General features: G+C 39.5%; 1 protein-coding gene across 1 annotated transcript; it reads left to right on the top strand.

The window, feature by feature from the left end:
- Window positions 1-2,020: 2,020 nt before the first annotated feature.
- Window positions 2,021-7,959, top strand: LOC137984599 (GFP-like fluorescent chromoprotein FP506). The gene is made up of 5 exons (XM_068831771.1): window positions 2,021-2,127; window positions 2,990-3,087; window positions 5,525-5,752; window positions 6,989-7,204; window positions 7,717-7,959. Exons 1-5 carry the CDS (start codon window positions 2,110-2,112, stop codon window positions 7,853-7,855), a joined length of 699 nt encoding a protein of 232 aa, XP_068687872.1. The 5' UTR covers window positions 2,021-2,109; the 3' UTR covers window positions 7,856-7,959.
- Window positions 7,960-16,007: the final 8,048 nt, after the last annotated feature.

The following is a 16,007-nucleotide window of genomic DNA, read 5'->3' as shown; positions in this document are numbered from 1 at the left end:
TTAGTGTACATTTAACTATAAAAAAACTGCGATAAAGTGTTTCTTAAAGACATACTAGGAAAACGTAAGGCTAATGCCATTATGTTATGTTAATTGATGAGAAACGATAGTAAATAAATCAATACATAAACGGCAGAGCGAATAATGACAAAATCATTGTTTATTCAGACAAAGATTTTAGCACGAATAGAGTCAGGCTGCGTGTTCAAGATTGGATTCCGTTCCTTTAGAAGCTTTTGGAGGAGGTATCTGATAAATTGGAAGTCAAATTTTGTGTGGCACTTTAGAAGTGTCCGAAACTGGCTTTCTTTAAGGAGGCTTTGTCCCCATGGGCTTCCAAAAGGTATCACCCAGTTGCCGATTTTTTGGTGTTCAATAATACATTGGAGGAGATATCGGGCTGTGTAGCCCACATAATCTGCATCGTACAGATCACACAAAAAATTGATACACCATGCATTGCTGATTTAACGGTTGAAGGCTTAATTTCTTAGTTACCACAGTATTTACTCAATGTTTATTAAATTTTGAGCGTGTCGGATGCGGCGTTTATTCAAGGGCAGCGTTTATTCGAGGGCGGCGTTTATTTCAAACTCATATGTCTTAAATCACTGACAGCAATTACGGTAGATCAGTTGTAAATATTATTTAAAACAGACACAGGTTCAAAGTTCCAATGTCTCGCATTTTTGATGAAATAGAATCGTAATTGTCTGGTTTTTGATCAACGTTCAGAGAATCAAAAGCGAGGGCGGCGATTACTCGTATTTTTCCTTCCATCTGCAGCGTCAGATGGAAGGGCGGCGTTTAATCAAGTAAATACGGTACGCCCTCCAAATATAGTCTTAGCTAAATTAAAAAAGAAACCTTTTCATTTGACCTCTACGGTTGGGTTCCAAGCGCTTAATATTTCTTTTAATTATTTAGTACCTCTCTACGATCAATTTTATGCAAGACACGTCCGTTCATGCAGAGTTCAAAAGATCAAGCAAAATATGATTGTTCTGCATTTGAAAAATGTACATGCTTTAAGCAAACGGGAATCAGTCAGGGGCAGCCAACGTCAATTTTCGGAAAATATCTGTTCGGGAGACGATTTGAGATCTAGAATTTTCGGATCATTTGTTGTAAATTTCCAGCTTGCCTTCCTGTCCTAGGATTTTCGAACGTCTAAAAAATGGTATAATTGCCCATTTTAAACGGATTTTTAGCCTAAAAAGGTGACCTAGAATTTTCTGGACCCTATTTTCTAGCTGAATTTTTCGAAAAGTTAAGTTTTGATCCCTATAAATTTCGGATCACTAGAATTTCAGCTAGGAAATCCGAACAGATGAAAAATGTTTAGGAGATAAAAATATGCCTATCGATAAATACCGTTTAAATATTAAAATATGTTTAACAAAGCTATGTTTAAGTGGTTTAGAATTATATTCTCGTTGGGTACCCCTGATCATTATAATCTTTAAGCAAGGGTTCATTGTTTATTCAACCTGTATAGTCAGTTGTTCTCATCCAGTGGGCACGTAGACAGCCCTTTAAATAACTACTATTTCTGGAACACAGTACCAACGATTATCCATATTCCGATAATGTGTTGGAAACCTCTTTCCATTCTCTGTCTTGTCTGTCGTCGACAATACCTTTGAAATTAGTTCGGCAACACTTATGGGAATCAAGCGCTAAACAATGAATCCAAATAACCTTGGTCCAGATTTCAAAGAAGGACACAATACAAGAAATATGTTAATTTGAAAAATGGAGGAAAACACTGTTAGACTGATTTTGCAATTACGTTTGCAAGTAGTTGGAGCTTCACAGTTCAGAATTACGTAATAGAACTAATGAAGACTTTGGGAAACTACATTGCTCAGATTGCTGTAAGTCACGCGGACTTCTTGTGGAACTATTGTCCCACTAAGTCAAGAACCGGACGAACCTGTCAAGATCCAGATGAGCCAATCAACGTCCGTTTTCTTTGTTCCCTTTGGCTGTAAAATCGCTCAACTTTAACATTACATTCAGTTGAATTTGGGCAACGACGGCGTGAACTGCAAGAGAGTTACCCGACTTTTGTATCACTTTTGAGGCATCAAGAGATCTGTTCTCAACATGGCTCTTTCAAAGAACGTAAGTGAATTTTCGATTCGGACTAGCGAGATGGTATTTAATAGCTTAGCATTATACAGTCCTCAAATGTTGCGAAAATTTGTGTCGATTTTTGAAGCCCACACTTGCTTATTGAAATCAACGGCTCCTGTAAGCTACTTCACTAGAGAAACTTTTAAGCTCAGAACAGTGATTTTTTTATTCCTAAATTAAACATGTTAAAAAAGTGTGTACCAACCAAAGACCTGGAAAACCAATAATCCGTTCCTGTTATTAAAAGTGATCAGTTCTACCTATATGGTGAAAATGGGTTGGTTAATCGTTTTCCACCCAAACAAGCCAAAAGACCCTCGATAACTTATCAGAGGAGCAGAGAAGCTTAGAGATTAAGAGTCTTCATGCAATGTTCGGTCTATTTTAATTTATTGTCATGAACCGCCTACCACATCGGTCAAGGGTGCGGAGGGCGTTGGCTCGAACCATGGCCGGACCAACAATCAGGGTCTTAAAATAACTAAGGAAAAAGTGCTACCTTTGCAATTGCATCTGCATTTTACTAGGCTCAAGTTTTCTCTTATAAGGACTATAAGCCTTAGACGCCGCTTCATAACCCTGGGTTAACTTTATAGATTTCGTGGGACGTTTAGAACTCGCATACTATTTGCAAAGAGAAGGGCATAGAAATTCCCGGTGTTGTGATTTGTCGTTGAATTGCATACTATTAATGGGAGCCTCGCTCTGTCGTATGATGATGATCACCCCCTTGTGGGAATAATCAAAGAAAAACAACTAAAACTGAAAAATATAGTAAAGCTTCAATCTTTTTTTTGAATTTAAATTTATGAGCCACGTGGTGATAATTTTCTGCATTTTGTGCATACAGGGTCTAACAAAGAACATGACGACGAAATTTCGCTTGGAAGGGTGTGTTGATAGGCATAAATTTGTAATCACGGGCCACGGCATTGGAGATCCTTTCGAGTAAGTGGTTTAACCTTTTTTGTAAGATATACTGTCTAACTTTCGATTCGTCTATTTATTTTTGCAATATGTCTACGCTATCATGAGAAAGGTTAAAGAATCAGGGAATCAAAGGATATTTTCCATGTAATGTTCATTCTAAAAACAAACATGAAATGAAGCGATTTTCGATGCTGACTCGGGGATACTCGGAAAAATTCCGGGTGCTCATTTGCGGGAGTCAAACATGCGAGTTCGGATGCCCAACCATAGAGCCCGTGGAAGCCTGGTTCCCGATACTCCCCCGCTACGTCCCAGGGGTAGGGGGATAGATAGATAGATAGATAGATAGATAGATAGATAGATAGATAGATAGATAGATAGATAGATAGATAGATAGATAGATAGATAGACGTTTATTAAAAATACCTTAATAGCACCTAGAGGCTGAATTGCAAAGGTGTACAAATTATGTAGTAGAACTAAACAGTAAAATCTAAGAAAGAATTAGTTTACATATATAATTACAACAAATGTCAGTTAAAATGTCTTGCGCTTGCTGGAATGAAAGTATCTCTGAACCGGTTTGTTTCAAAGGAAACTCTAAATGGTCTGCGTCGTCGTAATTCCATGAGTTGATTTCGGTTATCGAAAGGCAGTAAGCGATATAGACAATCCAAAGGATTGGATACAATGCTGTTGAAAAATTTCAAGCAAAGGTCTTCTCTCCTGTCCTTTAGGGTTTTCAGCCCTGCCATCTGAAGCGCTTCTCTATAATGATTATCATAACCGTATATAATTTTCAAGGCTCTCTTTTGGACACGCTCTAAACTTAAGCTCAAATAATTGGGGAGACTATAATGGTAGACCTGACATCCATAAAGTAAGACAGATTGAATACAAGCAACATAAACTTTTGCTAATTCTGATGATCGTGGGGACCGTGGTTTCAATTGACTAGTGCATAACCATTAAAGAGCAGAAAAGAGAGAGAAGAGGCGACAAAATTTGATAACTTTAAGCGAAGAATGCCTCGAGAGAAGCCGAGGAAGGAGAAGAAGAGAAATTTTCAATGAAGAACAACGTAAAGCTAAGAGAAATAGAGCGAGAGACAAGACACTTAGCTTTTAGCTTTCAGGTAATGTTTTCCTCGCTGCCTCACACTGACTTTGTAAAACTCGCTGAAAAAAAACGAAGAAGGCCTGAAAACGTTTGCAATGTGTTGACAGAGATTCTGGCATATTTGAAAAAAACACATTGTATAGGCTTCTTTTGTGTGAAGTGTATGTCCAGTCGTAAGCTGTTTTGTTTGAGTGTGAAATTGAAGTCGAGTAAGCGAATAGGCCGAGTTCGATATATCAATATTTAGGCATGGATACGAGGCTTTATAGTCAAATTTCACGGTTGAGTTATCTTTCCTTTCTCTCAGAAGTGTCAAGGGAGATTTCAAAATTAATCATAAAGCCTCGTAGCCACGTGTGAATATTGATATATCAAAAGTGGCCTATTTACTACGCTTTAGCTTCACTTTCACTTTTTAATTAGTAAGATTTTTGCTGCTGTTCTAAATTGAAGAGAGCGGGTGTAAAGAAGCTTAAAGATTATCAGTCAAACGGAAAATGTTGTGAAAGAGATTACTCTGCATGTAATTTCAGTTTTAGTTGTTGATTACAATTGTTGGTTATTATTTGCAAGGCTTGTTTGTTTTTTGCTGTCACGTCAGAGGTGTTTGATCACTGTAAACTACACTAGTACACTAATGACGATTAACATTGTTATTTATGCAGAAGCATTAATTATTTCCATATACAATATATTGCTTTCTAGGATTAGAAACCGGAGCTCCGCTTTTAGGCTTAGCTAAATCTATATATTACGTAATTAGCAGAGTAGTGCTCAATTTTTTCTCTCAACAACTTTGTTGCGAGAATGAACAGTGGTGACCTTATATAAATGTTTCACCGCTGAAAATGTCTGTTATTTCTCAATAACGAATCAAGGCTAAAGGTAAAGGATAACTTGAGAGTGATCGTGAATTTTAGGACAGTTAGTGAAAATCGTTTTGTTTTGAATAATCGAATTTTTTTCTTTTCACTCATGTGCATCAAAACTTGCCTTTAAGCTCTCGCCGAATAGTGTCAGTTGGACCCAGTAAATCCATTTCATGTAGACTATTCTAGGTCATTTTGTAATTTAGATACACTGATGATAGTTTAGTCTTCAATAGCTTTCATTTTTGTTTTAGGATTTTAATAGACCACTTTCAACATATTAAAATTTAGTCCTAAACAAAACGCATTATCTCGAGACTCTGGGGAATAAACTCATACAAATCGTTATATTTATTCCCCAGAGCCTCGAGATGATGTCTTTTGTTTAGTGCTGAATTTTAATATATCGAAATTGGTCTTCCTTGGTTGCTTTTATTTTGTAATACGATTTTGTTCGTATTGTTTAGAGGGAAACAGACTAGTATTGATCTGTGTGTGGTTGAAGGGGGACCACTGCCATTCTCCGAAGATATATTGTCTGCTGTGTTTGACTACGGAAACAGGGTCTTTACTAAATATCCTCAAGACCTTGTTGACTATTTCAAGAATTCATGTCCTGCTGGATATACATGGCAAAGGTCTTTTCTCTTTGAAGATGGCGCAGTTTGCACAGCCAGTGCAGATATAACAGTGAGGTACATAAATTAACTCAGTCACTCTAATATCTTAATAACAAATGGAAAGCCTTTGGTTTGCTCCATTTGAGACTTAATCTTTGGTTTTTGGTGGTAATTAGCCACAAAGTCTAATACTACCTTGAGCCGACCGGTTAGTGGTTGAGGAAGTCTCCTTTATGGTTTTGTTAGTCTCTGGCGCCCCAATCTCAACTTCTCACTTTCAATTATCCAACGACTTGATCTCTATTGCTAAGGCAAAGTAATCAACACTATAATCAACCGGATAGATTTTTCTCCCTACGAATTTGAGACCTTCCCCGTCTCTTAAGGACGTTCGCGCCAATTGTTTCTGCGCATCCTCACTGCGCACGCAAATGCACATGCCACGTCATACACGAGCGCGCGCGCTAAGGAATAAAATGAGAAATGATAAGGCAAAAGGCCATTGCTATAGCTTTGCCTGGATTTAACGGTCTTGGACGTTCGGTGACCCCTATTTTTCTTTCCAGAAACGGATTTTATTTACAATTATATCCACGTTGTCCAAAAATGAACAAAAAGTCAATGTGGGAAGTTAAAAAAATTTCAAGATTTCTGCTCACGGGACATCAAATCTTGCCATCCTGCGGCTGCAAGGCGAGTGAAACTGTGGTCGCTAAATGCGAACTTGATCTTTAAGGAACCTCACCAGTTGACTAAGTTCACTTAATAAGTCCACTTAAACAATATTTGGCAGAGAAGATTTCACTTCAAAGATTTAATTGCAATATATTTGGGTTTACAGACACTGGCCTTCTTCGCTAACGAAGCCCGATTTTGTCACATTTTGGGTGTTTTTCCGGGCATGTTCTCTCCAAAACGAAGTCGGTGTCCCCCCATTTTTTTACATTTCTGACATAACTAACTCATCATCTTACAGTGGTAAAAGTTTCAGAAAAAAATCAATGTTGAAAAATTTTCGCGCGAACGTCCTTAACAACCAATTAAGCACACTTTTCATTCCATGTTCATTTCGAACGTCGAAATTAAATACTTGGACTGTGATCACTATTTGTATAAGCCTATGTATATAAGCACACCCTCGCACGAATGAAATTATTTTATGGTTATCGTAGAGATCATTGATGGTAAAGACATCATCACACTGAAATGAGCAATTTATGACGTTGCAAAAGATGTCTGAAAAAATTGCATAAATTTCTCATTTCCCTGCGATGGTCTCTATTATCGATCAAATTGTTTTTACTTTGATAGTGTTGAAGAGAACTGCTTTTATCACGAGTCCAAGTTTCATGGAGTGAACTTTCCTGCTGATGGACCAGTGATGAAAAAAATGACAACTAATTGGGAACCATCCTGCGAGAAAATCACACCAATACCTAACGAGGGGATATTGAAAGGAGATGTCACCATGTTCCTCCTTCTGAAGGATGGTGGACGTTACCGGTGCCAGTTCGAAACAGTTTACAAGTACGTCATTTTGTTTTTAGATAAATAGTTCTGAATTCACTTTTTGAGGGTGACCATCATTTGAAAGAGCCTCTATTGAATGCATGAGCCCAACTTCGAAATTAAGAACAGCTAGCTTAGTGTAGCATAGCCGACAGAAACCATCTTTTTTTTAAAACAAAAAAGTGAATTTCCACGTCTTTGATTTCTTACATAATAGATAGTTCCATATTGAAATTCCACTAACCGTAAACCACTTGAGAACCATGATAGAAATTAGATTAATTCCACCAACCTGTCGAGTGTGGAAAAAAAATTAAAGAATGCGTAAGAGACAATGGATCAGTCCGTGTCTAAACGTATAAAAGGCGAGTTTCAATCAAGTTTACTGTTCTCCATTGCCCCGGGGACCATTGTCCACTTACCAGTTTTCTCTAGTGCCAAATGGCAGTCAAGACATGGTCTTCTTGGTTTCCTTCCTCTCACATTCCAGGATGGAATGCTAAAGAGTGATTCTTTTCTGTTCTCCACAGAGCAAAGTCTGACCCCAAAAAGATGCCGGAATGGCACTTCATCCAACATAAGCTCACCCGGGAAGACCGCAGCGATGCTAAGAACCAGAAATGGCGACTGGTAGAAAATGCTATTGCATACCGATCCACATTACCCTGATAACAATGTAGTTCCAACATGCTGTTGCATGTGCGTGCTCATTACCCTGATGACAATGTAGTTCGAACCAGGCCAGTAGAAATAAAGCACATTTGAAACAATCTACTTTGAGTTGTTTTCTTACGTTGATCCAGTAATAAATGCTCCGTGACAAGAAAATTAATCCATCCACCGTATATATCAATAACCGCTTATTGCGTTACACTCACACCCCTCTGAAAAAGATTCTTATCTGATTTCAAGTTGTTACTCATTCAGCACTTTGATGACCAAATGCATATTAGAGGAGAGTGCTGCTGGGTTGTTTTGTCAGATGAGAAAGCAAACTCGCTTTTTCTGAGGCAGTTATTTCTAATATCTATAATTCACGAACAACAAACTTTAAAATATTGGCAAATGCATGTCAAAAGACCATATAACAAACTTGGAATCAGAATAGATTTGTCCAATGCCTTCTCATTGGCAAATGAATGTTTTCCTAATAGTCCTTGTTCCTTTTTTATTTTCCGTTAAAATTCGTTGATAATAAAGTTTTTAAAGTTAATGCCGAATTGTTGTGTCTGATCATAAGGTACAGCAGCCAGCCTCATTTCTGAGTTTACAAGTGCCAAGAGTGGTAACGTTCTTTATTTTGTGTGGAATATAAAGTGAGGCACAGCGTTGTGTACGAAATTCTTCGGCAAACTTATATGCTAGATATACTGACCTATCGATAGAGTGCCAACGAGCAAAAAACTTGCATTCTGGCAGTGGTCAAAAAGTCCTGCATAGGAAAATTGTGTGAAAACAAATCCTGCAGAGTGATAAAGCCGTAAAAAGTGGGACAAGCCGTGTCAGTTACGGCGATAAAATTTAAAAGATCCTCAAGCTCCCTTACTTAACTGATTAGAGTGTAATGTAAAGTGCTAGTTTTCAACCCCATATGAACCATGTGAGCGGTAGCCCTACTAATGAAAATGGGCCCACACAAGGACAGAGAAAAACTCTGACCAGGGTGGGAATTGAACCCACGACCTTCGGGTTAGATCACCGCCGCGTGGTCTGGTTCTAACGTCGTCTTGGTCGTGAATCAAAACTAACCTCCGGCGTCTCTGCGCAGCTGTTAATTTTCAGACAATTAAGAGACCGCGAGGCGCCTCGGGATTGAAAATGTTTTGTTGTGGGGGAGTGGGGTTAGGTATTGGAACAAAAGAACTAATCCGAGCTGCAACTTAACAAGAAAAGAATATCATACAGGGCTGAGAAAGATAGATCTTGGGTGTTCTGGGTACAAAACTAAATAAAATTGATTTTCAACTCGAATCACCCACCCTCCGTTCCTGAACCCTGAAAGTTCAACGGTGGCCCGCTGAGAACTTGAAGTGGCTGGTTTTCCGCAGCTGTTTTTTAAGCGTATGCCGAAGCTGTCTACTGGAACGAAAAGTAAAAATGTCTTCTTTGTCTGTTCGATTGCAACGCACACACTGCGTGAGAGCGGGGTTCGCTACTCAGATCAATAGCTGACATCAATCGCCAGCCCGTATCTCCTCTGTAAATGACCAACATGATGTCTTCGTGAAAATAAGATAGAAAGGAATTCAGATATCGTAGGGCGAAGTTACAACCGTGTTGTATGTGAATGCCATGTGTCAAGACAGCGCGATCGCTAACGCAGTTGGATACCAGAACAAAAGCTGTAACGTCTGGCACAGAAAATCAGAAAACTAAGATTGTTAGTACGTATAGTATGGAAAAGATAGAAGGAAACAAATCATGAAAAGGAGAAAGAATAGCGGTGTAAGGTTTGTACAAAAAGCTCGAGAAAAATGCCAGCTTCTATTCGACGAAGATTGCATCAAACACCCTTGTCTTTAAAGATTTTCGGGGAGACGGCTGAAATGATGCCCATAAAAGACGAAAAGGTTGGCTTGATTTTGTAACGTTCTTTAAAATCCAAGACAGAAAGAAAAGTGGCGTCGTTAGTCATTAAATGGCTCATGGTTAGATTCTGCCGAGAGTTAAACCAGATGGACCGTGACCGAAGCTGTGCACGTGTACAAGCCATCGTATCCTCAAAGGCAATTTCTGACCAAATTTGCAGTAAATCTTATAGAAAAGTATCGGTTATTCCGATCATTGACAATTCCTTCTTATTACTATAAAAAATAATTGTAATACCAAGATCTCGCAAACGCGAGTCAAAGAAGAGTTTCCATTTTGCAAGATTATTTTGGTCTGAATATTTTTTAATCCAAGTCGACTTTAAAGCTTTTGCGAATAGGAAGGGGGGGGGGGACGTCAATCATTTTTAGTCCTCCTTGATCGCAGTTGGCAATCATAATATCGTGCTTAATTTTATCACCACTGTCTCCCCACAGAAAACTGTAACAAAGATTATTTACTTCCTTAATTGCCTCGTGGTCTGTTGGCAAAGGTGACAATATGCAGACGATTAAACTTTTTAAAACTGTTATTTTACTCAACAGGCTAAGAAGACGCAGTTTCCAAGAGCTCAGACTAGTCTTAATTTTTTGTTAATTGGTCGTAATTCACTTCTGTGACTAGTGTCGGGTCAGTGGACAACCATACACCCAAAGCCTTAACTTTCAGCTCTCATCCCTTTTAGTTCAATTTCAGGAAAGAGATTCTCCTCGCAATCTTCGCAATCTCGTGAGATTCTCCTCGCAATCCTCGCAATCTGGCGTTGTTGGCGTGAAAACCGGGTGGTTACGCAAAACGACGACAACGCCAACGAGAACGTCGTCTAAAAACATAAATTCAGGTTATTGTAATTACTTCGTGAATATTTCCACCTTTTTAATACAGCAAGGGTGTGGTAGTTCCTAAAAAATGACTGGTCGAAACGGCGCTTAATTTAGGGGAGAAAATGAAAATTTATTCTGAAGTGCTGACGTTCTTCATAAAACCTTAAATTTGGCTATTTCACGTGGTTGTTTTTCTGACGACGGTAAAGAAATGGACAAAAGTGAAGGACATGCAAGCTATTATTTTTGTCCACTAAATATGCAAATTTGTGACGTTCTCGTTGCCGTTGCTTAAAGTGCCCATAACATAAAAAGTTTTATTTTCCTCTTTGAAAGTCCATATTAAAAAATGAACTTTGGCGAAAGAATTTTTCAATTCCAGCGAGAGGCGAATTTCCTACAATTTTTTCAATCCTACTTTTATTTGGTACACTCCTTCCGCTGGTCAGGACCTCACGGGCTCGCTGTGACGTAGATTAAGGAATGCTTGTTGGCGAAGGTCTTATCTTTCCTTACTAATCAACGCCAAGGCATCGTTTTTGGTATTTTTCAGTAAACAAAAAAATCAGTCATGCCTATATTTGTCATCAAGGAAAGTGCCTCTGAATCTGGAAGTGAATAAACTGGCGATTTAAAAAAAAGAATTTGAGGCAAGTAGTTGCCGGTCTCGACGAGTCAGCCAGCGCTAGCACTGAAACCCACAACTACACGGCACCCTACGTGGAAGAACCATTAGCAGACGAGGAATGGCTACAAAATTACAGAAAAGAACAAGAGGATAAGGAAGGTCTCGCGAGGGAATTAAAGTCAACACTTATGTCTGTTCCTGTAAGCGAATCTCATCCGCCTTCAACGATCTTTTCGTTTTGCTGTCCATACAATACTGAAAGTCATACTCTTTGAAGTGAATCTAGCACAGTGAAGAAGTTTTACCGGGCTTCTTTTTACCAAGACAAAATCTGCAGCCATTTTTCCTTCTTTTTTGAGGTATTGCGTTTTGCAAGTCGAAGGATTCCTACGTATACTTATTCTTTTTTTATTAGGGTCAGCTGTGTTGTTACATCGAGTGGTTACGCATCTGTTTATATCGCTATTCCTTCTACGTCACAGCAGTATCGTGACCGGGAAGAATCGATACAAGACTAAGGCGAATGGTGAGCCAAAATGGCGGCAAATTTGAACGTTTTCTAATTTCATTTTCAAATCGCGTTTTGGGAAAATCGCAATTTTTTTTCGCGAAACGTCTATGAGATATGTGTAGATTCAGATGACTAAGTGAGAAAAATTAGGTTATGGGCACTTTAAGCTCCTTAACAACTAGTGGCGCATGCGAGCGGCTGATCTACAATCTCGGACAAAACCTGGTGAGACAAAGTGTCCTTTTTGGTACTCCAACCACTTATCCAAACGTTCAGCTTAAAAGCCGCCCTTTCCCCTCCCCCCCAAACTCAATGTTGCCTTATCTGGTCGGAAATATACTGTAGAACATATGACAATACTCAGCAACATTGACTGAGGGGGAGGGGGAGTGGGAAGAGGGGAGTAAGTAGGGGTGTGTCAAAATGGAGGTGAAATTGTGTCACTGTCTCAACAGTTTTGTCCGAGATTGTAGGCTTGGGTTCCAAAAGGTGCTTAGAAGTTGGTCATTTCATTCTAAGCTCTCTACACGTAAGTAACTCTGCGGAGGACTTCAAGTAAAGCAAAAACTACATCTTGCCTGGACTCGCCAGCTTTTTTCAGCAATTTCTTTATATTCTGCACATTCTTCGCTACGAGGCCATTGGATTTTGGCCTGAATATGGACTTTATGTCACCACATATATTTCCCATTCTTTTGCAGCGTTCTTAAATTTCAAGCTGTTTATTGGCATATATATTGTCAGCAGTGATTCTCTATGTCATGGCAAGCGATGATCATCATTGATCAGATGACTGCTTGGATGTTCTGGAAGTCCACAACCCAGAAATATACGAAAAGATAATAAATAGCCCAGGCCTCACTCGTAAACGTACTCCGGTATCAGTGACTTCCTCTGGTTGCTTTGCTGATGTGCAACACAGAGAAAACAACACATCGATCAGACCATTTTTGCCTGGCCAGAATACTGCACTTCTGTCTCGTGCTTTGCATTTCTTTTTTTCACTCCCAAAGGAGCTGCATGTATCCAACGTAGGATTTCTGGACGCTGCGTTGAACAATTATACGATCTCCCTTGAACATCAACCCCTCGTCACAGCTTATCTCATCCCTGTAATTCTGATGCAGCTTGGTTTCCGGTGGTGTTTCCTCTTTGGTTTGTTGCCAACCATCCTTGACAACCTTTTACAGCTGCTGAAGCTCTGGGTCTTTGACAGTCTTGTCAGTCAACTTTCGAAGCATGGTCTCAGATATGAGTCCGGTCTCGATTCTAGGACGTGAATTTGAAAGTAATCAGGGTTACATGATAGTTCGACCGGAAAGTGCATCTGCTCAGACGCGCTAGCTACCAGGGCCCGGTCGTTCGAAAGCCGATTAACGCTAATCCCAGATGTGTATTTCACTTTGACTGCAGAAAGTTTCATTCTGAATATCATCTTCTGTAGCCGGAGGAAAGCTTGTTGTATATGTTTGCTCAAGACGCTTCTAATGGTTTGTGGTTAGTTTCTTCGGTCACTTCACGTCGTTGTCCATACAGATAATATTGGAAGCAATCGCAACCAGAAGACCATCGCCAATATTTCTTTTTCCAATTGTGCATAATTCTGCTGACTCTGAGTCAATGCTTTCGAGGCATAGCTCAGTGCTCACCCGTTTTGTAGAATCACAGCAATCATTTCTTTTGAACAGATATACCCACAAGTTCTTTGGGGTCAAAGAACCATAGGGTAGTGGTAGAGGCGATTTCGGTCTTTAGGTGTGTAAATGCTTCATCCTTAACTTGTCCTTGGGGCCACTGAACAACTTTCGGAAGCAGTAGACGCACTGAGGGGAGCCCTTTTCTGTGACACTTTTGGAATAAACTTGAACTAGTAAGTTACGATACCCAAGAACCTCTGCAAATCTGAACGATCAACTGGGCGTGGCATGACCACGATTGGCATCCACTTCCAGGGTGTCTGGTTTGATTCCCTCTGCACTTAACACGTGAACCACATAACTCGTTTCAGACACATGTACAAAAATGGCGTTTTCTCTGTTAAGCCTGAGTTTGTGTCCGCGACAACAGTCCAGACCTGTCGAACGCAGACATCGTCCTGCTCAACAACCTGCTCCCATACAACTACGTCATCAACAATGACTTCGACATCATCAATATCCTGGAACAAATGTGACGTGAAAATTCTGAACTACTTCAGGGGTAAAAGCTGAGAGGTAAAGCGTCTATAGCTGTATCTGCCAAAGGGTGTGTTGAAAGTAGATAGTTTGCTACTGTCCTTGTCTAATTTTACTTGCCAGAACCCGTGATTAGAATCAACAACACTGAAGACTTTCGCATGGGGCATTTTACAAGTGACATCCTTCACAGTTTGCATGGGAAATTACACGCGTATCAGAGCTACGTAAAACAAAAGGTGAGGAAACTTTTCCGTCTTTTTATCTTGAATATATCTTTCAAGACTAGGTATTCTAGAATGTGCCGATAGCACTTTTTTTAATGGCCTTTGGGGGCTGTTGAAAGAAAACCCACCAAGACATTTTTTTAACATCTGTGTAACAAAAAATTCTCCAGTAAGAAAGAGTTTGGCTCTTGCAAGATACCGTAGAGAAAATGTCTTGTGTTTTTCTCCAGTTTACATTCTGTTGATAAAACAGCGGGACTTTTTTGCGAAAATTACGAAGCAGGTGATCGTACTCTTGTTTGAAAAACTACTGACACTTTTTTCATATTTAATTTATATCACTCTACTTGTTTATTCATTTTAAAGTGTCACGAATCTCCTACAAAACGTTTTGGTTATTGCTCAAACAACAATTGCTATGCTGATTGTTTGGGCGAAACCTCTTTTTATAATTACTATTATGTGTTTTGTGTCTGTTGTTGACAATGACAATCACGGTTTCTGACGCCATCTTGGTTGGAGGGCAAACACGGCTTAGATTACAGTGAATGTATGGGATCTTGGCCGAATTCAACGTGACCTATGTAACTCCGCTACAAAGCAGCAGATTTCAAAAAAATTCCCATTGAATCTACAAAATTGTTTAATTTTATTTAAGTTGGGTTTGCTCTTAAGTAAGGAACTAGTCTTAGTAAGAAAGGCAACCACATCGGGAAATCCGGAATAAATTACCTGCACGATATAAAGTCTAACAAGTTTGTATTCTAAAGCAAGTATGTCAACTGCAAAGTTCATATAGTAATGTTAGTCACTGTCTTCAAACAGGTTTTCTGGAACAAAGTTCACAGAAACTAACTTGTGTTTAATTGCAGGTGTGATGGCTCTGAGTGATGGAAGACAGGGGACCTCAAGATTTAGGACGGCAATCTCAGTGAGAACGACATCAGACAATAAACAATGGCTCTGCACGTGCGCTTTTAAATTTGTACATTCCTTCCCCATTCTCTGCCAATCCGCAACGTGAAATGACCAAAGACAAACCATTACATTGTAATTTTATAACTTTCTTAGTTTCAAAACTGTTCCTTCCAATTCAGTTCCTGGATAGTTTGGATAGTTTGTGGAAGTTGAACAAACTGGAATAATCATGAAACACTTTAAGAAACATAAACTAGCACTATTGAAGAACGTTTTCGCGGCCGTCGCCGTCTTAGATCTTAAGTTCCCTACTACCGCTGTCGGAACTCTGTTCTGTTGCAGAGAATAGACCTTTTTACCGATACGGCAGCCATTTTGATTTCTATTGTTTTGAATAGCCATTATGGGATGCCCAGGGGACAAATACATATTAATTTGCCCCCTGGGCATCCCATCCCGGTAAAAAGGTCTATTGATCGCCATGTTATGTCGTCGGGGGCCTTCTTCACAAAAACGGTGACAGGGTTTGCTGTTCAGGGAACACGAAAGGTACGCGCTGATACAAATGCGTCATCTTCCAATGCTTTGATGGCTTTCAAGAATTCTGCATCGGCTATTCCACGCAAGTTACGGCGTGAACTCTGCTTAAACGCTCTTTAGGTGACAACTGGTCCAGGGAAGAGTAAACATGTTTCCTTTATGGACGGATTGGTCGATTGGCGCCTTTCTTCGTCCAGTGCTGGAGTAATCAAATCACTCAAAAACTAGTGTAGTTAACCGAACCGCAAAATGAAAGCTAAAATTTTACGAGAGTGTTCAGGCCTAATCACTAAAACGAGTGCTTAGGCTTATCAGTAAACGAGTGCTTACTTCTTCACACGATCTCGTGAATAGTGTAGTTAACCCAACCGCAAAATGGAACCTAAATTTTTTCGAGAGTGCTTAGGCCT

Source organism: Montipora foliosa, chromosome 14 (genome assembly GCF_036669935.1).
Source record: "Montipora foliosa isolate CH-2021 chromosome 14, ASM3666993v2, whole genome shotgun sequence".
Lineage (NCBI taxonomy): Eukaryota > Metazoa > Cnidaria > Anthozoa > Scleractinia > Acroporidae > Montipora > Montipora foliosa.
The sequence above is the reverse complement of the archived record's forward strand: the minus strand, read 5'-3'. Positions and strand labels throughout refer to the sequence as shown.

Bases quoted from the DNA above. Each gene is read 5' to 3' on its own strand.
- LOC137984599 (XM_068831771.1), top strand. The intron at 3,088-5,524 runs GTAAGTGGTTTA...CGTATTGTTTAG, and splicing joins GGCATTGGAGATCCTTTCGA to AGGGAAACAGACTAGTATTG. The intron at 7,205-7,716 runs GTACGTCATTTT...TGTTCTCCACAG, and splicing joins CAGTTCGAAACAGTTTACAA to AGCAAAGTCTGACCCCAAAA.